Genomic DNA, 24,411 nt, shown 5'->3' on the forward strand with positions numbered 1-24,411 from the left:
TAAGATCTGAATATAATTACAGCTGACAATCAGGTAACATAATTTTTTATACTTAACATTTTTACACTCATACAGTATGTAGTAGGCTATGTTCTGTAGTCAGTAGAAATCATTTGGTTTGGTTGTTGCATTAATTTATGAACACTGCAAATTATCTAAATCCAAAGACTAACAGGTACAGTCACAGAGCATTTTATTTATTTGGCCATAAAATCAAATTTAGATTCTTCTAAATATCACCGCCAGTGTTGCCTTGTGTGTGCCAAATGTCTCCTAGATCAGTCCAACAACATCAACATCATCCTGACGTCTACACTGCACTTTGTTGTTGGCCGAAAGCTGCCGACTGGTGACAATATCAGGCTGCTCAAGGATCACTGATGCGGTTTCATCCCTCTGCTGGTGTTGTGGTAATTCCTCACGTCCTCCATGGAGCTGCTGGCATTGGGTTATCTGTAGAAAAGCCTCATATAAGCACACAGGAAGTCAATTACAAAATGCTCCAATTGAATGTGTCAAAGCAAATGTCATTGAACGGTGAATTCTGTGAATCCGTGTCACCCTCTTAAAGTATCATGTAACAGTCAGTGTGTAAAAGTGAGCCATCTTGCAAATGTAAAAAGCTGGCTCTTTGAATAATATTGAGAACACTTATGTCCAAAAACCAAATCATTCTCTACTTGCTGCTCCTTTAAAGAAATCTAAAGAAAAGAGTTTTTCCCTGTCTGCGTGATACTGTGGGTTGACAGTAAAATGCTAATTTAATAATAAATATTAGCTGTAATTTTGTTGTCAGAGTTGTCAGAATAAATTCATTACATGGGCTATGGAAGGAGCATTGAAGGAAGCTGAAATATTTCACTGAAGATGCCTAACCTTTAACGGGGGACCCATTTGATGACATTGGCAAAAATGTGGGTAAGGATAGTAGTCCACTGTGTAGGGCATCATGGCGGAACACGGGTACATGTTGGGGCCCTGCAACTTGGACTGATCTGGAGGCACAGCCTGTGAGAAGGAAATGACAGGGTCCTGTGCTGCTCCCTGCCCTGAGGGCAAACACTCTATGCGTTTCTTCTTCTGGGGCCGAAACTCATAATCTGGCATGATAAAACAAAACAGAGAGCCGGAGGAAGTGAAAGTCAGAGGTTCACTATCCATACCAGAACAGATTCAAACCGAAAACACATCCTATTGTATATCTGCACACAAGACATGACAGTAACCTTGCAGTAAATGTTAATTTTCTTCTAATCAGCTGTGTAATTGTCCATACCAGGGAATTGCTGCCTATGTATCCATTTCAGTTTGTAGGCCGCTTCATAGTAGGGTCTCTTCTGTTCCTCGCTGAGTTTGGACCACTCACGGCCAAGCGCAATACTGCTGTCCATCATGTTGGCTCCAGGGCAGATTTTGCGGCGGTGAATATGAGACCACACAATAAAGGAATTTGGCGGCCGTTTAATGTATCCATTCTTGTCTTGGCCAAACTGCAACTGCTTCAGATCTGAAGGGGACATTTGGGGACTGATTTGTTTGCTTGCAGTTGCAGAAGACGTTCAAAATTAGACATAAAGTATGTGTAAGTACAGTATTCATCACTTATTTAGATGATTCTCTTAATAACCTGTAAGTCAACAAACACGTTTTACAGCAAAAATACATATGGACAGGCAAAACACCTAATGAAAGAAAACCGCTAAATAACATCCTGTCATGTCTGTTAAATTCCTGCTGATTATCTTTTTTTTAATAATTATTTTCCCTTTCATTATTAATACATTTTGGGGCACAGATGATTTGTTTATTTTGGAGTTCTGTATATGAGAATTGAAGCTCATAAAAATGCTGACTGCAAGACACTCATATCACAAATTCAAGGAAACCAATTTACACTAGGAAAAGAAAAAAAAAAACAGATGAAATATTAGGGATGAACATTTTTTAAAAATACTTATGTCAAACTTATGAGATACTAATTCAAAGATGTCACCATATCCATATTAAAATTATTACCAATATCATCATTTTGAACCAGAAAGTTAAACTTTTTTAACTAACAGAAAGTTTTTACTTACTGTCTGACTTAGTATCTAAGTTTAACTTTAAAAAGTCAGATTAGTGTATCATTATTATTGTAATAATAATTCTTATTTAGTATCTCATAGGTATGACTTGAATGTCAAAATGTGGCTTAGAATCTCACAATTTAATTGATTTATCTCGTAAATTATTCCTAATGGAAATTTTTTTTTTATTAGTATCTCATACTTTCTATTTTTGTTATTCCTAACATTTCATCTTTATTTTCCTCCCTGCTTCCATACACATCTCAACAATACACAAGACATAGTATACTTCAAGTTTATTTATGAAGTAAAATTAAGTAAAGTTCAAGTATATTTCCCAAGTATACTTTATGTAGTAAGTATACTGATATCAGTATAAACTTTTAAGTGTACTACTTCAATACTTCTTGGGACTAAATTGGCCCACTTTTTAGTATATAAAAGTATACTTTTAAGTGTACTTTAAGTGTAAGAATAGTAAACTTTGAGTACACAACTAGTTTACATCTAAGTTGTATTTTGTACTGCAACTATATTATGAAGTGAACTATACTACACATGAACTTATAGGTATGCTGTTAGTTTACTTGTTATATACTTGTAGCCCACTTTTTAGTTTATGAAAGTACACTTTAAGTATAGTCTCAGTAAACTACTATTTTATTCGTTTTTACTGCAAGTATACTTGTACGTTTTCTCTAACTTATAGTACTTAGCCAATGATTTATGTATTACATAAAGAGACTTTTGCTATTTGACCTGATATTTTGTGATGACATTGAATTTTTTTTCTTTTTCTCAAATCCCTCCATGGTGATCGGAGAATGCAAAAACGTAGAAAATTCTTGAGGATTTAAAGTAAATTAATATCAAAACATACATATACAAACTCTCACACCCTTTAATAGACTACTCTACCAAAAAGAAAGCATAAGCCAAGTACACTTAGACTTTTCTGTATACTTGTCACTATAAGCCAAGTAAATACGTTTCTGTATACTTGTCAGTATAAGCCAAGTATACTTACTTTTCTCTATACTTGTCCGTATAAGCCGAGTATAGATTTTTCTGTAAACTTGTTGTCAGTAGGCCTATAAGCCAAGTATAGTTAGACTTTTCTGTATACTTGTCCGTATACTCCGAGTATAGACTTTTCTGTATACTTGTCCGTATACTCCGAGTATAGACTTTTCTGTATACTTGTTGTCAGTATAAGCCAAGTATAGTTAGACTTTTCTGTATACTTGTCCGTATACTCCGAGTATAGACTTTTCTGTATACTTGTCCGTATAAGCCAGGTATACCTAGACTTTTCTGTATACTTGTCAGTAGAAGGCAAGTATACTTAAGTACAATTTTGTTAAGTGTCTGATAAGTACATAAAAAGTAAACTGACAGCATACTCTCTTATGTTAAGTGTAAAAGAAGTATACTAATGGCACACTTGAATAAACTTCTTGTCAGTAACTGGATACTGTGTACCTTCCTCCGTTGGTGGGATGGTAAAACTGGTAAGCGGACTATCACCTCTGGGTCTGGGTAAGGTTGTGAAGTGGACTGGATCTGGGTTCAGTGGTTCTCCAGCTGCACTGGTCTGTGTGGCATTCAGCCTCTCTGTGATTTGATCAACAGATGGAAGCAGCTTCACCACACTGACCTGGGAACCTGATGCTGCTGCTGGACATGAACCGGAAGGGACCGTTTTTGACGTGACACCACCACCAGCAGCACCGCAGCCACTCAGCTCCATCACTAACACACTTTGATAAAGCTGTAGTTTGTTAAACATGGTTGATACGGGTGGTAGCTTCCCGTCTTCAAAGGCAGAACTTGCGGGTGTCTCCGCTGGTTCTTGGTCCGTGTTTCGGATTGGTGGACCCGGTTCTCCTTTTCTTTTTTTAGAGTACATGTCCATTGTCACGTCCGTCGCTGTGATTTGGGGTTAGCTATCTGTTAGGTCTGGCTTTCAACCAGCTGGATTGTGATCAATTAAAAACTGTCGGTTGCCCGGACAACAGAGGAGGTTGCCAAGACAACAGAGGAGGTTGCCCAGACAACAGGGAAGTTTGAACGGCTAGCTATTTAGCTGTTTTTTTTTCTTTCACCAGACACCAAAATAAAGTTTTATATATATACAACTTTATTTTTATATATATATATAACTTCATTTTATATATATATATATTAATATATAACTTTATTATATATATATATAACTTTATTATATATATATATTTGTCTAAATGGGTGTTTCTGCAACCATAGGCATTTTTAAGTTCCAGCAATTCAATTTTGGATTTATGTTAGAATTTGCAGTGCAATTGATAAATATATACACAGTGTTATTACCAATCTTGACATAAAAAAATAATGACTAATTAATGTGATTTAAAGGGACTGTTTGTAACTTCTTACACGTATAAATCACCCGGGTCGGTGTCTATTTTTAAAAAAAAAAATGTATATCAATATTTGCAATGATGCACAAAGCTTAATGAAAATGAATCTAAATGTCTTCAAAATGTCTTTAGAAATTTAAAATCCAAATCTATAAAATGAACATTATTGCAATGTTGCTGTAAGGACATTTAGTATAAGAATAATTGATGTTACACATTAAAATCTTAACATATGTAATTTTGTTTACCTGTTTATTTGTATTACATACTCTAATGGTTCAAATTAAATTCACAGAGGCTGATTTTTTTTAATTTAGCAGAGTGAAAAGTGACCGTAGTTGCAGAAACACCCAAATACACTTTATTTCCCCGACATGATTGTCTAATTTTATTTTTCAAAGCCTTCTGTGTACTATCAGGAATACATCTCTGGTAGTAAAATAATACATTTCATTCAGCCTCTGACCATGATATAAAAAGTAGCCTACACTTAGAAAAAAGGAAAAAAAACTGAATCTTTAATGTTATAATTTAATTTAATGTTGAATGAAGTACAGAAAATATAGAGTACAATCAAATGAAACGAGCTAAACCGAAAAAGAAATAAAAACATGATTCCCGTCAACTAAATTATGTTATTAGTAGCTTTCCCATATGAACATAACCTTAAACGAATAAAATAGTAAACTAAAAACAATGGAATCATCCTTCTGAGAGTAACAAAATAAAGATTTGGTCATTTGGAGTGCAGTGCCTCAGAAAACGACAAGAGGCTCTGCTTAGCTGTGTTTGCACATCAAACAGAGAAAACTATACCCATACACAAAGTCACACACACTCATTCATTCTTTTCTCACACACACACTTCACTCGAGACCCCCAAAACCCTTTAGATTGGTCTCAACTAGCCTTAGAAATCTTTTATTAAAACTCAGCTAACGAAAAAATTCCTCCAATGTATCTAATCCATGTCAAATGTAAGGGTGGTTATTTTCTAGTACACAGTTTGTGTGGCGCAGGTATGCAACCCTTGCACCAAGAGAATACCAGGCTGCAGCCTGAAAAATGTTTGCTGGCAAAAATAGTTTGTAATTAAAGGTACATTTCTAGGTTTACCCAACAATTCTGAGGTGAGCCATAAACATGGAAGAAATGTAGAGGATTGCGATGTTCAGTCTTGTAGATGGTGACCATCGTTTACCCTCTTTTCCCGTAGCCAGCTGGCAAATACTTGTTAAAAGAACATTATTCTGTACCTCTATCAATAAACAGTGTCGGAATTAAAAAGTAGAGCATACAGAAGAGATCCATGTGGGTCAGAAATGCTTACATAAAGTCCTACATCATGGCTGAAGTGACACAATGTCAGGTGTGGCATCAAGAGAAGCTATCAGTGAATAGTACTCTAAATAAAAATACTGACTGACCCTTTAATCAGGCACTAATCTGACAGAGGCATTCAAAATGGAAAGTAGAGGAAAAGAGTCACTTTTAACAGTAACCGATTATTGTAACATAAAGAGCCCAACAGTATTTTAGGGACCTTTGTTCTGAGCAGTTCAAGGATTCACTCATGTTGTCTTTTAAACATCAATAAAACGTTATGTGTCCAACTGTACAATGAGTTATTGTGAACCGCTGTAGACCTGATAAAAAGAGTAGGGATGCACCGGATTGGATATCGGGCCGATACTGACTCAAAACAGCTGGATCGGGTATTGTGGCAATGGGGCCAATCTATTAAATTCAATTTTATGGTTAATATTCCCATTTAAGTTTTGACCAATTTGTTGCTGCATTAAAAAGGTTTACACCTGAATTGTAATTCCTGTTAATTTGGAAGATTTTTTTTTTGCCAAATTGCTGGTGCACGGTTTACTATTTTAATAGTAAATACAAATTCAATAAATTTGTATGTATGTATTTATTTGTTACATTTTGTTTTACAAAGTTAGAAAAAGCAATGTTTAAGTCAAGCCTTAGACATAAAACAATGATCCCAGTCACTTCCGCATAGTGAGGCATACAGCTTATTAATTTAAACACACATCGGTACTCGGTATCAGCCGATACCCAAAGCCTAGGTATCGCTATCGGTATCGGGACTGAAAAAGTTGGATCAGTGCATCCCTAAAAAAGAGGAATGGGGAGAAAAAGGATGCAATTCATCCACCCTAATATGGCTCAAGAATAAGTACAACAATACAGGGTTATCTCAAAACATAGACCTGTCCTGCCCTCTGCTGGAGGACCAGAGTATGGATTCAGTATACAGTACACCAGATTTTGTAACTGGCAATGCCCTCTGGCAATAATGTAATGGCTTAAATTTTGCAATTGAATTTGATTGAAATTATACAAAACATGATATCTGCGAAAAAATTAAGGCGGCGATGCCATTTTCATTGGAGTTAACCCTACTGATTGAATTCTCTGTGCGGTTGCAGAGAAAAAAACCTTTTGCACAGATTTTTGTAATGAAGGGGGACATACTGTAGTTCATATATAAACCAGGTAAAGATGAGGAACCTTTCCCCACAGGAAAGTAATGACTAGAGGCTGTGGGTTGACACCTTCCCTGCTCTTAAATTTCACACATCAAATGGGTGAGGGGCACCAGTGGGCGCTCTCTTCTACCTCCAATCATGTCAACAGACTGGGACGGTGAACGATCACTGGTGCCGGCTCGCCAAAGACAGCAGAAGCAGAGAGAGAAACATGCAAGGTTGTCTTCAAGTACGCCAGTCCTTCTGTGGTTCACACTCTCAAAATGTCAGACATGCACACTCACACTCACACACATTTGCGCTTCCTCATTTCCCAAAACTGCCAAAGTTAGCGAAGGCATCCTGTTTGGGTGGAACCACGGCTGGGGTGATGGAGTGTGCTAGGCCCACCCCTACTCCTGGCACTCCCATGCCAGCCATACCACCCATCATCACTGGAGTGGCCATGCCCATATTCATGCTCATGTTCATTCCCATCACGCCTTGGTTTACAGGAATTCCCCCCATCCCCATGGTCCCCGTGGCCATTGAAGGGGGCATACCCGATGCCAAAGAAGCAGGCATGCCAGTTGCCATTGATGCAGGCATGCCCATCGTCATGGCATTGCCTGCCATCATGGGATTGGCTGGTGGTCTAATGGGTGTGACGTGGGGCGGGGAGCTGAGGTTCAGTCCTCCGAAGTTCTGGGCCAACAGGTTGACGGGAGGCACTCCTGTCCAAACACATACGGGTAGGGAGGAGTTAATCCATTTTTTAATCAATTAAATAATAGCTGATTAATTTAAGGTTCACATATAAAATGTACAGAAGGCCAGAGGTCTGGAACAGTAGTACTGGGGATTTTCCAGACAGTTTTTGCTTAAAGTACATACAAAAACATTTTCAAACTAATATTAATGGCTGGGGCAGGCTAGAAAACAATAGTCAATACTTTCAAATGAAATTCAGGACTTTTAAAAACCTTTGAATGCCCTTTTTTGAAGAAAAAGCTGAATATCAGTGCTTTTTAAGACCCAGCAAATTTTTTTCCCCCTTTTTTACATCCACCAGCTGTGTAAAATGCACACAGAAAATGGATCACAGTATGGAACATGATACCTTGTTGCTGGATGATATTGTTGAGTGTTGGCGGCGTCTTAGTGGGGTTGAGGCCTGCTGATAGGAAGTCCAGGCTGATGTTGACGGAGGGGTCAGACCAGGTTGACCCTAACGATCCTGGACCTCCAACACCAACCTTCTGCTGTTGTCCTATGGCCTGCTGAGACGTCATGCCTCCCAAGCTCTAAAATAAATTACAAATAATTTACACAAAGACACATGATTTTTTTCAGGTTACCTGTTTCATGTACTACTGTCACGATATAGCGACCGTTTTATAAAAATAACTTTAAAAAAAAAAAAATCATATTTGCTCCAATCTCGCCTACTTCAGCTTTAAGGGGGCACTGACATAAATCTTTGATTAGGTTGGCAGAAATGCTGAATGTTTGTGTCATCACCTTTCACATTTTTTTATCAAGGTCTTTTTATTGCAGATTTTCACAATATACAAACAGTACACAGTGTCTCATCTAATCTCATGTACCCACCTAGAGTCGGCTAATTTTTAGTACATTTTTATTGCACTATTTAGACCAGGGGTCGGCAACCTTTTTTGATATTAAGTGCCATTTTAAAATGTTCTTGATAATCAGTGTGCCATATTAACATTAAGGTTAACATTACGTTTTTATTATGACACCACATAAAAATAAAAATCTCCGACGGATCTGTAATTTTATTCCATCATATAGGCAACATGCATCACAATATTTAAAAAAACAAACAAACATTTTTTCCCCCATAATCAGGACATTGTTATTAGAAATGAGAGCACTATAAAGGAAGGCTGCCATCTTTATGAAAACATCCACATCTGAGTGGAAATCATTAACCCTTCCAATCTTCCACAAGTCTTGTTCATTAGCAACGAGTACTATCCAATCAGAGGCAGAGTAGGGCGGGTCTTTGCAGAATGTGGGTGGGAAAAAAAATTGGACTACTGTGAATAACAGGCAGCGCAACTGCCAATGGCTGTGAAAGAGGTCATTTGACATGTGGAAGAGAGGGCACTTCAACATTTCCAAAAAACTCACTTATTGCAATTGTGCCATTGGTTAAGCTACCTCGTGCCACCATTGGCAGCTTAACCTAACCTTAACCTAAGGTTGCCTACCCCTAATTTATTATTTATTTAGACTATTAACTGGACCATTTAATACACATTGAAAGTTTCTGGGATATCCTTTCAGTGGAATTCATTATCGCCAACATTTTCAGATTTTCTTACAGTTTCAGACAAATGAGGCCTTCCTGTGAGGTGTACAGTACCTACCTGTTGAGAGCGAGACAGGGGCATGGGTGGCATGGCGACAGATGCTCCTGGTGTTGAACCTCCCAGAGAAAAAGTCATGCTCTGAGAGGCACTCAGTGTTGTATGTGGATTGGCTAATTGATGATTAACGCCACCCATCAGGTCAAAGAGCTCCGCAGAAGGTGGGGCGGTGGCGGGATTAGAGGCTCGGGCTGTGGGTGACTGGACGCTGCCAAACAGGTCAGTGACGGGCTGGGAGGGACCAGAGCTAGACGAAGTTGGTGGATTGGCCGAGAAAGCATTCCAGTCTCCAAATTCTCCATTTCCATTGGATGGTGCAGCAGCTGGCCACAAGAGAGTAGCGATATGTTTAGCTGGGATTGTGACATTCATCTCAGACTTTGACAGGAACTGCCCCACTCCTTCACTGTGACCTAAATTTACACTCAATTTCTAAAAATCGACAAAAATATGTAAATACACAAAAAAAAAGGATGTACAACATGGCTTTCTGTCACAGTGGACCTTGTCTGAACTGAGTGTAATTCAGCACTAAAGGGTGCTTTCACACCTAACATGTAAAAAGCCAGCGTGGACATGAACCGGACCAGAACTAAAATGCAGCAATATATATATTTCTCCCCTTTGGTCCGGACCAAATTAACCAAACTACATGTGTGAAAGCACCCTCAGATTACTACAGGAAGAGCTCAGAGAGGCAAGAAAAGGTTTACCAGTGGAAGTCGGGAGGCTGGCAGAGGCTGCAGGAGAGGAGAAGTCAGCGAAGCCACCAATGAGGTCTGAACTGCCACCTGGGTGGACGGACACACACATATTGGTGTGTATTAGTAATCATCCAAAAAGCAAAGGACTGAAAACTCTCAAAGAGTGACACAACTTGTACACCCCTCAAATTTAAACCACCTTCATGGCCTTCATTTCTTTCATATCTGTGTGTGTGTGTGTGTGTGTGTGTGTAAAAGTTTGTAATTACCTGTTGCAGTGCTCTGATTGGATAAAGGGTCAATCACTAGCAGGTCAGCTAGACCGCTACTGGAAGACTGCCTGACTGATGACTAAAGACAGAGACACAGTGATTAAACATGTACTATTGAAATTGTATCTCACGTATGGCAAAGCCTGAGCGTTTGTGTGAGTACCTTCTCCTCTGGGCTCTTGTCTCCAGTGTAGTGGGCTGCAGCACCCAGGTCCAAAGTCTTGTTGCTTGTTGCTCCGCTGCGTTTCCGCGTGGTGGTGGTTGTGGTTTCTGTTGCTTGTGTGATCTGGATGCTCTTCGTCGTGACAGTTTCCTCCTCATCTTTGAATTCAAGAGTTTCCTGCCTACCGTTTCTCGATGCTCTATCCTCCTCGTTGTCACTATGGCAACCAGACGCAAAAGACGTATGAGAAGCAGCACTCAGGAGATTTTGCTATAGACAGTTTTTTTGCTTCGCAATTATTGTACATCTGTGTGTTTGGTTATGTAATGCATAATACAAGACACAATGGTTTAAATATTTTAAACGCATGAGTCATCTGATGTGCAACAGGTAGGCGTATTATTTTGATATTTGCGATAACTGTGATAACCGCTGTGCACAACCAAGGAAGCATATAGTTACTTTAGCATTAACTACTTTAGTTTTAGTATATGAGACCATTTTAACCCTAAAAGACCAATTTTTGTTTTTTTAGGGGGTACAGGGGGTCTTTAGGGGAGATAGCAGTCAGCAGTAGATGTCACATAGAAGTGCACATCATCTAAAAGCTGGGAACCTGAAGATTGATTTGAGATGCAGCTCAGCACTGTGTGTCAAGTTATTCTAGTCATCAATCAGAAATAAGCATTAATTAATTCAAATAAATTGTAAAAGTGTATCAGGGCTAAGACATTATGATAGAAATATATGATGGCATCCCCATGCTCTATTATGTCTCATAGGTTGTTGCAGCAATTTTTGGGTTGATACCATTTGTTACAAAGATTTCAATTGCAAAATGTAAACATTTTTAACCACTCGAGAATTGATAAAAATGATCAATAATCCCTCTGAAATAACACATTAAGACACCAAGACCTTGAGGAACACCGTAGAAAAAGCCATGCTGTGATTTGGTATCAAAAACTTTTGACATTTGGAAATTCCGTCAAGAATTGCATTTTTCGGCGATTGGATGGCGAGCACTTCTGTTGTGGAAACTGCTCAGAAACCCCCTTATTGTCAATCTAACTAGGAAAGCCATCCACCCTCTGAATGCTCTAGATCTCTAGTTTGTAGCTGTAAAGTATCATGAGTCTGTGATTATCCTAGAGGTCACCACAGGTCATTTTATAAAGTGAGGACAAGTTTTAAAAAAATGGCCTCACTATATGAAATGGCTGCTGTGGAGACTAACATCATCACACATGAGTACAATTGGACTCATTGGATCCACAAACGCCTCAGCTTTACAGTGATACCCAATTTATATAATTCCAAGACTGTTTAGGGAACCCAATATGCAGAAATATTCAAATAAACAATTTTTAGAATAGGCAAAATAACACATTTATACTGCATTCAAAAAACTGCATGTTTTTTTGCCCCAAACTGCATGTGATTATCATAAAGTGGGCCGGTCTGTAAAGGGGAGTCTCGTGGGTACCCATAGAACCCATTTCCATTCACATATCTTGAGGTCAGAGGTCAAGGGACCCCTTTGAAAATGGCCATACTAGTTTTTCCTCACCAAAATTTAGACCAACTTTGGAGCGTTATGTAGCCTCCTTCCCAACAAGCTAACATGACATGGTTGTTACCAATGGATTCCTTAGGTTTTTGAAGTGTGCATGTTGACATCGTCAGTGTGTACGTTTACCTGATTCTGTCGGGTGAGTCATCTCGTTCCTTCTTTCTGAACTTGTTGAGTGTGTCGTCGATGGTGCTGCCTATCTTGTCACTGATCTCTCCGAGCTTCTCACTGAAGGGGAATGCTCCTTTGCTCTTATCCCAGTCCTCATCCCACTTACTCCGATCCAACTCATTAGCTGGAAGGAAGAGCACGGAGAAGGGCAGAGAGAGAAAGAGAGAAACTTTGAAAACTTGTGCAGTCTCTCATACTAGTCGTATAAACCTCCTAATATCATCTGTACAACGTTGTGTAACAACTGCAATCTATAACAAATATAAGACACTAAAAGCAACAATAAGATTAGAGCTGCTGCTAATTAATTACTTGTTTAGTCTATAAAATGTCTTGTTCTTGTGTACGATTAACAGTATATATATATATAAAGTCAGCTGTGTAATAAAATATTTATATATATATATATATAATCATTTTATTACACATCTGACTTGAGCTGTCAAAGGAGATGCAATGAATTACTTACAGTTCTTAATGCTTCCTCCTCCTCCTCCTCCTCCACCTCCTCCACCTCCTCCTCCTCCTCCTCCTCCTCCACCTTCTCCTCCTCCACCTCCTCCACCTCCTCCTCCTCCTCCCATACTGTCCGAGGAGACTCCAATGTATTTATCTTTGTTCTTCTTGGCTTTCTTCCTCTCCTCTCTCAGTCTGTCGTCATCCTGGATGAACTCCACCATCTCCTTCACCTTCTGACGCACATTGATGCCCTGATCCTTACCGTTCTCATCTGGACAGACACACAAACGCAAAAAAACTCAAACAGGAGGACTAGGGGCCAGACTGAAATGACTGATATGATTTGTTGTAGGTAGCAACTTTGGTGACAACTTGACCTTTCATCTAGTGCCACCCACCCTGGTCAAGGCAAGGTGTCTTGAAAACTAAATGTGGGATATTCAATGAACTTTCCAGAGATAATTCCACAGAGGATCAATCATTATGGCTGTGTCCAAAATCATTCACTTCTCCCTGCTCACTATCCAGAGAGTTCTATATAAAGGACTTTATAGTGAAACACTTACGGACGCTATTTTCTCATTTTCTCTGCGCCGTTAATTACGATGAGGTCGCACAATTAAAACGTGCCAGACCAGCGTCGGCTGGTTGACCATCCATAATAAATACTGGCATGTAATCTTTGTGTGTGATAAATACATGTTGTAAGCTATTTTGTTGATTTGTCTCAGTGAAATGCTCTGAGTGAGCAGTGATGCAGTGTATATGTCTAGAGTTTTGTTTCTGTTGTGATGCTGCTCTGCTCACATTAAACACTAATTATTTTCGCACCACAACTCATGGATTTGACTGAACCGCACTGCTCTCTCCTCTTGTCCGTCCATACTGTACATATATATACTGTATATATTAGGGCTGTCAGAGTTAACGCAATAAAAAAAAAAAATGCTAATTCATTTTAACACCACAAATTTCCAACATTTCTATTTGTACGCAAAAATGGACAGATTGAAGTTCTAGAGCACGCTGTATTCATGCTTCTCATGCAGAAAATGAACCCTTGCTATTTTGGACACTCACTGATCTTTCTGGTAACGTCTAAATTGCACACAAATTTATCTAAAAGGAGGTAGCTAATTTCCATTTAGAGACTCACCAATGAGGTTGTAGTTTTCTAGAGATCGCAGGTCGTAGATGTGTTCTCTGGCGCTGGTGACGACTCTTTCAGACCCATTCCTGATCAGATAGGCCAGCAGCAGTAAAGCCTGGCAGAGGGAGGCAAAGAGAGGTCGTAAGAGATGGAGTGAGGGACGTGATAAGAGAGTTAACTATGTAGAGGTTGGGGGGGTGGAGCCAGAATTACTCAGTGAGAAATAATCTTTCCTAAAACTATATTCACCCTCTCTTAAACTCATCTTAACGGCTCTCTAAAAAAATCCGGACTCACTCATCTTCCTTGGCTCTTGCATAATTGATAAACTTTGCATATCAGTCTTATGATTATGTGGGCAGGACACAAGAATGTAGTTGAGATGCACAGAGGTGTGGACTTGAGTCACATGACTTGGACTCAAGTCAAACTCGAGTCATACATTTAATGACTTTAGACACGACTTGACAAAATCAAAAAAGACTTGCAACTCTGCTTGGACTCTACACCAATGACTCGTGACTTCACTAAGGCCCTGATCAGACCTGATATTAACATGCATCCTCAGTGATCGGATCACAAGTGGACGGCTCTAAGTACAGTTGTGAACGCACTCAAGACAAATTGAGGACGCATTGAGATCCAATCGCTCAGACCACATTCAGAGGTGGTCTGAGCCACATTCTTGTAGCATTGTGTACGCGAATGCGTCCTGGGCCATATTGAAGGTCCCACTTGGATCCGCGGGTCTCTGCATTGGCAGAGGTGAGCGCTTGTCTGCCTCGCAGCAGGAAACAGCCTCTGTGCACTACTGCATTCTGTCGGTACAACTGTATCTTATTAAAATATATCTTATCTATAGGCTACATATCTACAGACAATCAGACTAGGCACGGGGAGTACATTATTATCATACTGTCGGAGATGTGTCGGCGTTTTTGTTCCTGTGCTTTGCACAAAGCTGACAAAGTATGTTATTTGCAACGAATCAATTAATTTCCCTTCAATTCCTGGATCAACTAACGTTGACACTGTTCATTCCCAGCAAGTTGACAATTAATTCCACAGATCCACTTTCTTTGAACCAATCTGACAGCATCCAATCAAGTTGTGGGGGAGAACCATGAAGAACTAGCGTTACGTTACTGAGCACCAGTTGGAAAAAAAATGTGTGGGTCGAAAATTACAGAAGGAGACGCAAATGGCATTAAATTTGGTAATGAGTGCATTATGACTTGTTTAGGACTCAAAAGTAAAAGTTTAGGACTTGGAATTTGAGTGCAAAGACTTGAGACTTACTTGTGACTTACAAAACAATGACTTGGTCCCACCTCTGGATACAACACAGGCACACCTGGGAAACAACCAACCAACCTGCCAACTAGAGTGTAACCACACCTTGTAGACTCGTCTCCAGTTCTTCTTGTTGTCCTTCAGCATCCTGGTCCACAGCATGTTCATCACCTCTGGGAACTGCTCATACATAAATGTAGATCTACACACACAAACACATGCATATTATAGTGCTGGGGAAAGCCATACAGGTAAACCAAAGCATGATCAGGTCTAGTGACCAGAGCCTTAACTGTCTTTCTAACAGAACTCTCATTTCTTCTTAATAAAACACCATGTGTGCATGTGTGTGTAATAACCAGGGCTGTCAATCGATTCAAATATTTAATTGCGTGGTTGTCCATAGTTAATTGCGATCAATCGCAAATTAATACAGGTACTGCATTTAGCATAAAAAATATGCTCAAATCATAACATGGCAAACTGCAGCCCAACAGGCAACAACAGCTGTCAGTGTGTCAGTGTGCTGACTTGACTATGACTTGCCCAAAACTGCATGTGATTATCATAAAGTGGGCATGTCTGTAAAGGGGAGACTCGTGGGTACCCATAGAACTCATTCACATATCTTGAGATCAGAGGCAAAGGGACCTCTTGGAAAATGGCCATGACAGTTTTTCCTCGCCAAAATTTAACGTAAGTTTGTAGCGTTATTTGGCTTTCTTCGCGACAAGCTAGTAGTAACATGGTTGGTACCAATGGATTCTAGTTTCATATGATACCAGTATCTTCATTCTAGCTTTAAAACTGAGCCAGTTACAACCTAAAAATAGCAAGTTGCGTTAATGCAGCCCTAGTATAACAGTTTGCCTGCTATCTTTAGTGATATCGTGCATGTATTTGCATGCACATACAGGAACTGTGCATGTGTGTGTTACACATACTTGGCTATTTCTCCCATCAGTTGTCCGGAGGGTCCCCAGGGGTCGTCATTGGTGGCCTCTCTCACCTTGGACTCGATCTCTGAGTAGTTCATCACCACATTAGTGCTGTTGACACAAACATATATCCGTATTTATCAACATTTCAAACATGTAAAGATGAAGCTACGTGGCTTTACTTTCTTGTCTTTCTGTTCACTTATAATAAACACGGGAGCTTGTTATTGTCAGTCATTCAGTCTGTCAGCTTTGCTGGTTTATCAGCAAATGTCCTGTGCTGATTCCCTTCACACTCCACTCGTCACATTTCCAGATGTCAGGCAGACCGAAATACAGACAATCAGAAACACACACATTGATATATTTACACTTTGAATTGCCCTGTTGTTGAAATGTGCTATACAAATAAAGCTGCCTTGCCTTGCCTTACACAGTAGAACACACGCAAATACAATGAGGGCATCTCTCATATGACAAACAATCCCTCTGGCTAGCAGAGCGTCATTATCATATCAAACTTCTACACACACACTCTCTACACAACACAGATGTCTGGTAGGGGTGGGAAAAAAATAGATTCACCCGTGTATCGTGATTGGGTTGTTTTTTTTTGTACGACTTTGAAATACATTTTTTAATGTGTGGAGGTAGAAGGAAGTTACCGCTTTTATTGTTGTAGTCTGAATAACGTGACGTCATATCCGTTCCGAATCCGTAAACACTACAGATACAGTAAAGTATGGAAACACTTTGGGTTTCACACATTCCCAGGAAAAGCAGAGCTAGACATCGTGGCTAAAGCTGGACAGGAAACGTTATGGTATTGCGGTAACGTGCGGTAGAGCCAGCCCTCACTCTCATCTCCGTGGTCAAATCGGCCGACGCTACAACTGTAGAGCACCCATATACTGACATTCATGTTAAATACATTCAAACGGGCCCGATGGAGCTGACCGTGGATGTATGAAGAGAACGGAGCTGATGTTAAAAGCTATCGATGGACTTGGCGAAGTTAGCTGAAGTATACATGTGTCGTGTGACTACGTCTGGTTTTCAAAATAAGGTGTTAACAAAGGGAACTGTATTTACAAAATACATATATGGAAATAAGATTGATTGGATTATATTCACCAGAAGTATCAAACATTACATGTCCCTTATAAATTAAATAGAAAATACCACTAATTTGTGAGGGAAATCTTTATTCTTTGATTTTTGGGCTGCTGGAATTTTTTTTTATAAATAATTCCTGATAATGACTGATATATTTGACTTCAGGACATCTCTAACTACATACATGTTGAAAATCAACATTTTTACTGTATTAATTTAGATATTTTCTAAAGTAAGAGTCCCTACAAGTGTATGATCCAACTTTTCCCATGGTCTACTGTTAAAAAAGTTTACAAAAATCACAATAAATCGTAATATCGAATCGCAATACATATTGAATCAGCACCCAAGTATCATGATAGTATCAAATCGGGAGATATGTGTGTCGTCCCAGCCCTAATGTCTACCTACTGCTGCACATGGCACCGCCTCACTCATGCAGCACACACAAACACTCAAGCTGACAATAACTAACAGGGTTATCACACATTCATGCAGGTGTCATAAACAATGAAGTCAAGTAAGACAAAGTGAATCTCAGCTCACTGAATTCTGAATGACAGCTTTTTTTTAAAAGCCTGTGTCTCGACCACTGCACTTCAGAGGACATGCAGACGAGCATAGTGTATAAGAAAATATTCAGCTGGACACAAAGGGAAGTGAGCAGGGTGTGTACATCCATGTGTGTACATCCATGTGTGTCTGTGTGTAAAACAACGAGGTAAACACAGCCAAAGCTCCCCATCAGAAATGTCTGCTTCCTGCCCCCTTTGTTTTTGTGGGCTCACCAGCTGCTGTGTTTGTTTTCCTGTGTGTGCGTTGCATCTCTTGATGTGCAAGGCTCGCTCTAAAGACCCCTTTCAAAAAGCACTGCAACGTGAAACACACCTCTCACTCTCCTCTCCGCCACAACCTACTGCTCCTTTCAGCCTGTCATTCCTACCTCCTTCTTCACCTGGCCTTTTTTCACATTTCTGTCTCCTTCACTTCATTTTCTATATCCTGTTTTATCTCCTGCTCCTCGCTTCTCCCGATCCTATCATAACTCCTTTTATTCCACAGCACCTCTCCTCTCCGTCTCTTTCTCCTCTGAGCTCTGCCACCCTCCCAGCCAAAGGAAAATCTTCCGTACAGGAGCTGCCTTTGACTGTGTTATTGTCAGCAGATAAGACAGACACAGACAGCGAGAGCTCCATCATAGCGTGACTCTTAATCTGCAGGAAAAGTGAGGCCGCCGCTGCCAGCTCTGTTGAGGTAGATCAATAATAGAGTGTTTTCATCATGCCCAGCCAGGCACAACCAACAGCTGATGGGAGCTGGTGTCTATTACTCCATCTAAAGCTCTGTTGAGCTCTCCGTCTGTGCTACTTCTATACTGCATATTCCCTCTTCTAATCTCCTTTCTTCGGTCTATTCGCTCATCTTTCTTTTATGCAACTCTCTCCTATCGACTTCCTCTTTCTTCCTTATCACATTTGCGATATAATTTGTCCTTTAAAGGGCGGAGCCAACCGGAGAACGTAGGGTCTCAAACTGTGAGCAGACAGTCAAAGTGAAATAGGACATTTTCATGTGTCATGTTCAAATGTAAATGTGGAAAATAAAGGTATGATTACAGAAAATAAAAAACAGGATTTAAGGATAATTTCCTCTTGGAAGCCTTGTTGGCCGTACCAATGTATCATCTAAACCACGGGTGTCAAACATACGGCCCGGGGGCCCAATCCGGCCCAATCCAGCCCGCTGGATGACTTTGCAAAGTGTAAAAATTTCAGAGAAGTCATTAAAGTGGCAGTAGGCAGTATATTTTTGGCATCATTGGGCAAAAATTCCATAATAACCTCGCAGCATATTGTAATTCAAGTGTTCTGAGAGATAACTAGACTTCTGCACCTCCTCATAGCTCTGTTTTCAGGCTTTAGAAAATCTAGCCCGTGGCGGGAGACTTTGATCAATCACTGGTCATTTCATTGAGAGAGCGTTCCTATTGGCTATGCTCCGGAGCTGTGGCCAGAACTTGGCGTTCCTTCACCAGATTTCACAATGGCGGCGGCGGCGACACAAACTTTCTAATTTTACAGCTAAACTGTGCACTACAAGATGATTCTGAAAACATTTGAGGAGAGAAATAGGCATTAACGTAACATAATATTGATTCATATTTGATCAGCGCTGCCTCGTTTGACCGTTTGGTCGGAGTTCGCGAGTGATTGACAGCCGGCTCTCATAGACTCAGATCAGCTCTTACTGCTTGTTTTCCTCCAGTATGTGAAATTTTGCAGATGCCGTTAAGAGCACCGGAGGACACCGGAGGATACAGAGGCACATGATTTTTTTCAGGTTACCTGTTTCATGTACTACTGTCACGACATAGTGACCGTTTTATAAAAATAACTTTTTTTAAATCATATTTGCTATTTGATAAAATACAAGAACTTGCCGGGAAAACTGAGAACAGAATGAACTGTTGGAAGGTTTGAGGAAACAGTAGTCTGTAGTCGAGAGATCAGCGGGACATCTCAGGCTGTTCATCATCTCTTTTGTGAATGGATTTCCCGTTAATCGTGAACGTTTTCAGAATGTACTTGTACTTCATTACACTAACAGGAAGGGAATATTTGGCGGCGGTGTTATTTATAGGTTACTATGCATTGGTTTTACTGGTTCGGCCCACTTGAGAACCATCTGGACTGTACGGGGCCCTTGAAATAAAATGAGTTTGACACCCCTGATCTACACAATCCATATTTAAAGAGGTACACAGGGCAAAATACTGTATATGTAAGAGTTCATCAGTCTCTCTAAAATTAAAAGAGGCTTTTGGCATACTGTACCCTCCTTGTCACTGCAGTGTGTTTGCACACAGTATGCATCTTATAGTAGTCTGCATTTAACCTTGCTTGCACGATTGCTATCAAAATGCAAGTGCACATTAACAACCCACAGGGAGCTGAATCCTCCAAGTTTTAATTACGCACCTCATGTACAAATACACAGTAAGTAAATCTATAGTAAAGAGTAAACACAGTACAAGATAGTTGAAAGAAAATATTAACAAAGACCACAACACTGTAACAAAATGAGATAGTGGCTAGCTGGTATGTTTTAAGTTAGAAAATACACTCCCTGGCCACTTTATTATACCTTTACAATCAAATGCCTTTACAAAGCTTATAATAGTCAGTTTTAGTTCAAACTTTATGAGAGGAGTTAATTCAACTGCACAATATGTTTATTACTGAGGTTATAGTTAGTGGTGGTGTAGTACTCGGCTGCATTAAATTGAAATGTATTTCTAATATTCTTCCCCCCTCATGCAAAACATTAGAAACACCTCTAAATGAAATGTAGTCCAATTCACCACCACTGCAAACTACAACCCCAATAATACACAGAGTTAATTAATAAGTCTCTGACAGCGTCAATCAAAACTGAGTTGCTGTAAAATGGGACACTGCCTAATGTGAGACACCTAAGCTCCAGTGGATGTAGGTCTTCAAAACTATTACAATCTTAATTCATTGTTCTTTATTTATTCATTATTATTTATAATCTTATTGTTTGTTTGATGTTGTTCGATTCTCCATGTAACATCCACACATAAGCCTAGGTTTTGTAACAGCAATAACATTGTAAATGGTAAAATTACTGAACATGGGATTGCACATTTAGTCTCGAGTGTTTCCTCCATTAATTAAGGTGTTTTTTAAGCCTTTTAACAGACTTTTCAGTGTCCCACATTTCGGACATGACTGTCCCACATTAGAAAATCAAGATTTGTCAGAGAAAACTTGGCATTAGAGTACTGATATGTCTACCATTTCTTTTAAGAGCATGATATCTGCATTTTCTTTTTTGGTTCAATTAGGAAACATCCTGGGGATTACGGAGTGGTACTGGGTTTGGATTTAATGTATTGGCTTCATATCACAATATATTCCAGAAATCTGAAATGCAAAAAAAAAATGCCCCACATTAGGCTAATTCACCCTACTTTTAAAACTGATTTCATTTTATCTACCAAAAACACAGCCCTCCAGATAGTGACACCGTCCTCATCAAATGTTGTTTACTTTGCTATTGAATAAAAGAGCCTGTTCCAAAAAAATAGGTTTACTTAGCCTACTTATCCCAACTGACTAAAAGCATCAGTGCATCCTCCAATTTTCTTTGTGGGTTTGGTTTACTCAACAAAGATGGTCATATAATTCATATCAGCTTATGGGAAATGTTGTTCAAAATTACTGCGTGATTTAATATGAACTCAAACGTAATTATAAAATACTTTGTGTTTAAATAAATAATACAAAATAGTAATTAAATTAAATAATATAATACACATATACATATTACCTTTATGTTAAGGCAAAGGCTATGGCAGCAGTGGGCACTTGCTTATTTTACATTTAACATGTGACATTTAATAGGAGTGTGTATATTAAATTAAATAAGGATTAATGAATTTTGCAAAGTCTCAAAAAATTAATTTATACTTATTTTGTAATAATGTATATATATTTCTTTTCTGTATTTTTTTCTATTTCAAAGGTTTTTCACCTAATGACTAGTGGCTAATAATAATTCCAAATTGAACTGAACTTTCAACTCAACCTACAAAATAAAGGAGGGAAAAGCTGTTTTTCATTGAGTGGATTCCAGTTAAAAATCTTCGAGTGGATGTTTCAATCTCTCTGAAGTTGGGATACTGCACATATTTAAACAATAACTTAACAGTGAGCCTATTGGAACAAACAGGACAGGAAGCTGTTGTTCTCCCTCCTCATCCTCCTCCCCCTCCTCCTCCTCCTGGGATACAGTATAATTACTATATACATTATACTTGCAACAATAGATACACAAAGACACACATCACATGTGCCCAGACAACCAGCCCGATGTAGTAGGATGCGACATCAGCATTACAGTTCTACAGTATGATCTGTTTGGCCAGCTTTGTTGTCCTAACAGTGCGGGACCATGGGGACATGGGCCTCATCCTAATTGGCAGGACATTTACTATAACCCACATACAATTATCTATCTTTCCATCATCAATGCTTAAAGCCTTCTACTCGGGATATGATGTTGGGTGAATGCATGGTGGATGTAACCGGCATCACCAGGGTGCAGGGACAACAGGGCGTGATCTTGCAGCAGCAGCACCAACAGAAACAGTACACACACAGAGCCGACCTGGGCTTTAGCAATGCTAGAGGAATTAGCTAGCTGGATAGCAGCTTTTCGTTGCAGGATCAGAAATGAATTGCATTGTGTAATATTGTATTTTCCTGGCCTATATGAACAAATGTGGAAAAAAAATGCACAGAGAAGAAGAAACCATTGTAAAACACACACACATGTCTATTTATGCTGCAAGGTTGAAGATAGATTGGCAGCTAGCCAGCTAGCTAGACGATGCTAACAGCTGAGGGGCTATTGTCGTGACGTCACGGCCCCAAAGCTGCTGATGCTGCTGAGGCTAAAGCTAAAGCTAGCCGGTTAGCCTAGCAACGAGTTAGCTTAGCAACCAGCACCTGCTCCTCGGGTACTCACGCTTTGTCCACCAGCTCTCTGACTTTCCACATATTCAGCATCTCCGCACGGCACTGCGGGACCGCCGGCTCGATACTGCGTCGCCCCCCGTGCCTCTAGGTATCCGGTTACCGACGACAATCCCCCCCCCACACTCTGTAGTTACAGCGGCCGCTGCGGTTAACGGATCGGCCCCCTTGTTGCTACGGAAACGTCGTTCTCTGTCTACGTCACTGGAGCGTCGATATGCTCCCTTGCATCCTTGCAAAAAACAAGATGCATCAGATAACACAGTAAAAAAAAAGAGCTAAACAAAGTGTAACAAAATATGAACCATTTAAATAGAAGGAAGTATAAAAATAGGAGCAGTATATACAGTGTTGACAATAAACAGACTATTAACACAATTGCACAAGTGGAAAATGATACTGCACAGTGAGAATGAATGAATGAATGAAATTCCATCTGAAAATATCAGGTTATTGTCAGTTTTTGGTGTGTAAGTGGTCTACTGGGAGCAGTGCTGGTTGTGGAGTCAGAGAGCTGCAGGAAGCGCTCCTTCACACACTTTGGGTGGAGCAGCCTGTCGCTGAAGGAGCTCTCCGGTGCTGAGATGGTGTCCTGCATGGGGTGGGAGTCATTCTCCATCATGGATGACAGCTTAGCCATCATCCTCCTCTCAAGTCAATAGTGACGCAGGAACAATGAGATAACAGAGATGATGCTATTACATCTTTGTTGAATTCTGTAGGAAGGAGTTGATAGTGCCTTGCTCACGGACACTTCAGCACGGAGGATGTTTGGGGAGCAAAAAGAAGTTTATTCAAGTCTGCTACTAGTATACTTCTTTTACTTCTTTTAAACTTAAAATAAGCCTTATAGAGGATGCTTTCAGTTTACTTTTTATTTACTTATCAGAGATATACTTAACAAAATTATACTTGGTTTACTGACAAGTATACAGAAATGTCTAAGTATACTTGGTTTATATTGACAAGTATACAGAAAAGTCTTAGTATATTTGGCTTATGCTTACTTTTTGATAGAGTAGCCTATTAGAGGGTGTGAGCGTTTGTAAATGTATGTTATGATATTAATTTACTTTAAATCCTCAAGAATTTTCTGTTTTTGCATTCTCCGTTCACCATGTGAGAAAAACTTTTTCTTTTTTAATCTCATCACAAAATATCAGGTCAAATAGCAAAAGTCTCTTTATGTAATGCATTAATCATTGGCTAAGTACTATAAGTTAAAGAAAACTTACAACTATACATGCAGTAAAAACTAAGAAAATAGAAGTTTACTGAGAGTATACTTTAAAGTTTACTTTCATAAACTAAAAAATGGGCTACAAGTATATAACTAGTAATCTAACAGCAGTACTGTACAACTATACTGTAGTTGCAGTACAAAATACAACTTAGATGTAAACTAGTTGTGTACTCAAAGTTTACTATTCTTACACTTAAAAGTATACTACTAGTACACTGATGTTAGTATACTTACTACATAAAGTATACTTGGGAAATATACTTGAACTTCACTTAATTTTACTTCATAAAATAAACTTGAAGTATACTACTTTTTCGTAAGGGGACCAATGAGACAACAGAGATGATACTATTGTTGATTTCTGTATGAAGGTTGCCCCATGGAGCTGACAATGGCTTGCTCAGGGACACTTCGGCAC

The 24,411-nt window shown here is 39.4% G+C and overlaps 2 protein-coding genes across 5 annotated transcripts; both read right to left on the reverse strand.

Moving 5' to 3' along the window:
* Window positions 1–176: 176 nt before the first annotated feature.
* LOC141753492 (transcription factor SOX-30-like) lies at window positions 177–3,898 on the reverse strand. Of its 3 annotated transcripts, none has more exons than XM_074612237.1 (4): window positions 3,597–3,898; window positions 1,277–1,507; window positions 877–1,100; window positions 177–465 (listed from the first exon to the last, which is right to left on the reverse strand). In XM_074612237.1, the coding sequence occupies exons 1-4, from the start codon at window positions 3,856–3,858 to the stop codon at window positions 274–276; spliced, it is 909 nt and encodes a 302-aa protein (XP_074468338.1). In that variant the 5' UTR covers window positions 3,859–3,898; the 3' UTR covers window positions 177–273. The 3 variants fall into 3 exon arrangements, with proteins under 3 accessions (XP_074468338.1, XP_074468337.1, XP_074468336.1); XM_074612236.1 differs by having other exon boundaries at window positions 177–453; window positions 3,552–3,898; XM_074612235.1 differs by having other exon boundaries at window positions 3,552–3,898.
* A 1,090-nt stretch (window positions 3,899–4,988) lies between these two features.
* On the reverse strand, window positions 4,989–22,960 carry LOC141752791 (clathrin interactor 1-like). Of its 2 annotated transcripts, XM_074610962.1 has the most exons (13): window positions 22,743–22,959; window positions 16,080–16,184; window positions 15,241–15,337; window positions 13,849–13,957; window positions 12,820–12,963; window positions 12,703–12,732; window positions 12,189–12,357; window positions 10,490–10,706; window positions 10,324–10,405; window positions 10,064–10,141; window positions 9,351–9,673; window positions 8,075–8,258; window positions 4,989–7,688 (listed from the first exon to the last, which is right to left on the reverse strand). In XM_074610962.1, the coding sequence occupies exons 1-13, from the start codon at window positions 22,781–22,783 to the stop codon at window positions 7,282–7,284; spliced, it is 1,986 nt and encodes a 661-aa protein (XP_074467063.1). In that variant the 5' UTR covers window positions 22,784–22,959; the 3' UTR covers window positions 4,989–7,281. The 2 variants fall into 2 exon arrangements, with proteins under 2 accessions (XP_074467063.1, XP_074467062.1); XM_074610961.1 differs by having other exon boundaries at window positions 12,703–12,963; window positions 22,743–22,960.
* Window positions 22,961–24,411: the final 1,451 nt, after the last annotated feature.

This window comes from Sebastes fasciatus, chromosome 16 (genome assembly GCF_043250625.1).
Source record: "Sebastes fasciatus isolate fSebFas1 chromosome 16, fSebFas1.pri, whole genome shotgun sequence".
Taxonomy (NCBI): Eukaryota; Metazoa; Chordata; class Actinopteri; order Perciformes; family Sebastidae; genus Sebastes; species Sebastes fasciatus.

Excerpts from the sequence above, each read along its gene's own strand:
- LOC141753492 (XM_074612235.1), bottom strand. The coding sequence starts at position 3,858 with ATGTTTAACAAACTACAGCTTTATCAAAGTGTGTTAGTGATGGAGCTG. Across the intron at positions 1,508-3,551 it reads CATCCCACCAACGGAGGAAG|ATCTGAAGCAGTTGCAGTTT; the intron begins GTACACAGTATC and ends TGTCCCCTTCAG. Across the intron at positions 466-876 it reads AAATGGGTCCCCCGTTAAAG|GCTTTTCTACAGATAACCCA; the intron begins GTTAGGCATCTT and ends TGCTTATATGAG.
- LOC141752791 (XM_074610961.1), bottom strand. The coding sequence starts at position 22,783 with ATGCTGAATATGTGGAAAGTCAGAGAGCTGGTGGACAAAGC. Across the intron at positions 10,707-12,188 it reads GACTCACCCGACAGAATCAG|TGACAACGAGGAGGATAGAG; the intron begins GTAAACGTACAC and ends TGGTTGCCATAG. Across the intron at positions 10,406-10,489 it reads ACAAGAGCCCAGAGGAGAAG|TCATCAGTCAGGCAGTCTTC; the intron begins GTACTCACACAA and ends CTCTGTCTTTAG.